Here is a 1,731-nt window from a genome sequence, read left to right as displayed (position 1 = left end):
TTATTTACTGAGTTTGATTGGTCAAACTCACCCATTGATATTTTTTGTATAGCGGGTTTCATTCAATCACTTAGAAGATCGTCTCTACAAAAGCACAATTTTCTATTTTAGATTTATTTTTTTGGTATTTTTCAATAATTATATTAGTTATTGCATTTTACTTTTAGGTTTGGATGGTTATTCATTGTTATTTCAATTCCTCTTTTTAGTTATTTGCTTATTTTTCCTTCAGTTGTATTATTTATTGAACTCTTATTAATGAAATGAAATAAGATAAATATTTCCTCACTTGTTTTGATTATTACTTGCTATACAATCTTGTCTTGTGCAAAAACACGTTCAAATCCTTTCATCATGTCCTATGTTGCCGGGGTGTACCGTCTTCTGAAATCGTGGTATGTCATTAATGATCTCAATATAGTTTTGAAAATGACAAAGTACAAGCTGCTAACCAGGAGCAATGGTAGAAGCCTAGATTCCATGACTCATTTAGGGTGATATAACTAGCAACTCAAAAGAAGTGCCTTTATTAATACACTTTATCAAAGTATTGATACCATTTCCACTCAGAAGCATAATAATGCACATTTAGTCAAGGACTGAATCCTTAGCTTTTGAAAAACTATAGAAAAATATAATAAAGCACGTATTTGATTCTCACGTGTACAATGCTATCAAGGTAGATTGAAATGAAAAAAAAATTATGCAATAGAGCATCAAGAGAATGCAGTGAAATTTTCATAATGATCCACATCCCTATAAAAGAAAAACATTTTACGGATGTGAAAATCATAAACATGCAGCTATTAACAAGCAGAAAAACATCATGTAATAAAATCATCAATCAAAATTTAATTGAGCAATTTTATTTCCTAAAAAAATTGTAGTTTTTGGTGTTCTAATGAATAAATACCACAATAATGGCAGAGATTAAAGCTTTGTTCCAGAAATAGCAATCTTCCTCAACTATAGATTACACCAACGTGGCCTTCTGGACTGTTTCTTAAACACTCATAGAACCTAATGTCAGCACCAGTCTACAAAACAGAAGTTACATCATAACAAACTTTCTCAGAAAATAAACAACAAAGGTACATTAAAATTACTAAAAGCCGAGTACTAGTAAATTTCAAAAAGAGCTTCTAAATCTCAAAACTAAACGATAAAAAGGCTTAAAGCGGTATGTTTCACAAAATATCTGCAACAAAATTCTCCACGAAGATATCGCATTAATCACAAAATATTGTTGAGAAAACAAACAAAGAAGAACCGTTCATAACTTACTTAAATGTCGGCGATGAGATCTCAATAATCAGTACAATTGTCACAAACCAGGTAGAACTGTTCATAAAAAGCCACAACAACACCATGATATACTAAGAATAGTTTGGTACACATCAATAATAGTAAAGACTAAATTGCAGATGAAACTGAAAAACAATACATCCTAAAACAGCTTGTGCCAAAACTAAATCAAAAGGCATTCCTTCAGAACAACTGTTGCACCGCAAGCGCGACTCCAATACAGAATCAAAGTCATCCAATTGTAAACCAGACGAGTAAGCACGTTCTCGACATCGAACTAAACAAAACGAGCAAAAATTAGCAAAAGATCGGAAAAAAAAAACCATTTAAAAACCTTAAAAACCAATCAATATTTCAATTAATATCAATTCAACAAAACAGTCAGACAAAAAAACACACAAAAAAGAGAAAAGAATTCACCTAATG

General features: G+C 31.0%; 1 protein-coding gene across 1 annotated transcript in view; it reads right to left on the bottom strand.

The window, feature by feature from the left end:
* Positions 1 to 1,260: 1,260 nt before the first annotated feature.
* The window catches only part of LOC110021617 (UBP1-associated protein 2B-like), a gene marked incomplete in the record, with an annotated part of 11,540 nt that continues 11,069 nt past the window's right edge, over positions 1,261 to 1,731 (bottom strand). Inside the window, 1 exon segment of the mRNA XM_020720178.1 lies at positions 1,261 to 1,586. Within this exon segment, the coding sequence (XP_020575837.1) occupies positions 1,583 to 1,586 (4 nt within the window).

Source organism: Phalaenopsis equestris, unplaced genomic scaffold, assembly GCF_001263595.1.
Source record: "Phalaenopsis equestris unplaced genomic scaffold, ASM126359v1 Scaffold000136, whole genome shotgun sequence".
NCBI classification, from domain to species: Eukaryota; Viridiplantae; Streptophyta; class Magnoliopsida; order Asparagales; family Orchidaceae; genus Phalaenopsis; species Phalaenopsis equestris.
The sequence above is the reverse complement of the archived record's forward strand: the minus strand, read 5'-3'. Positions and strand labels throughout refer to the sequence as shown.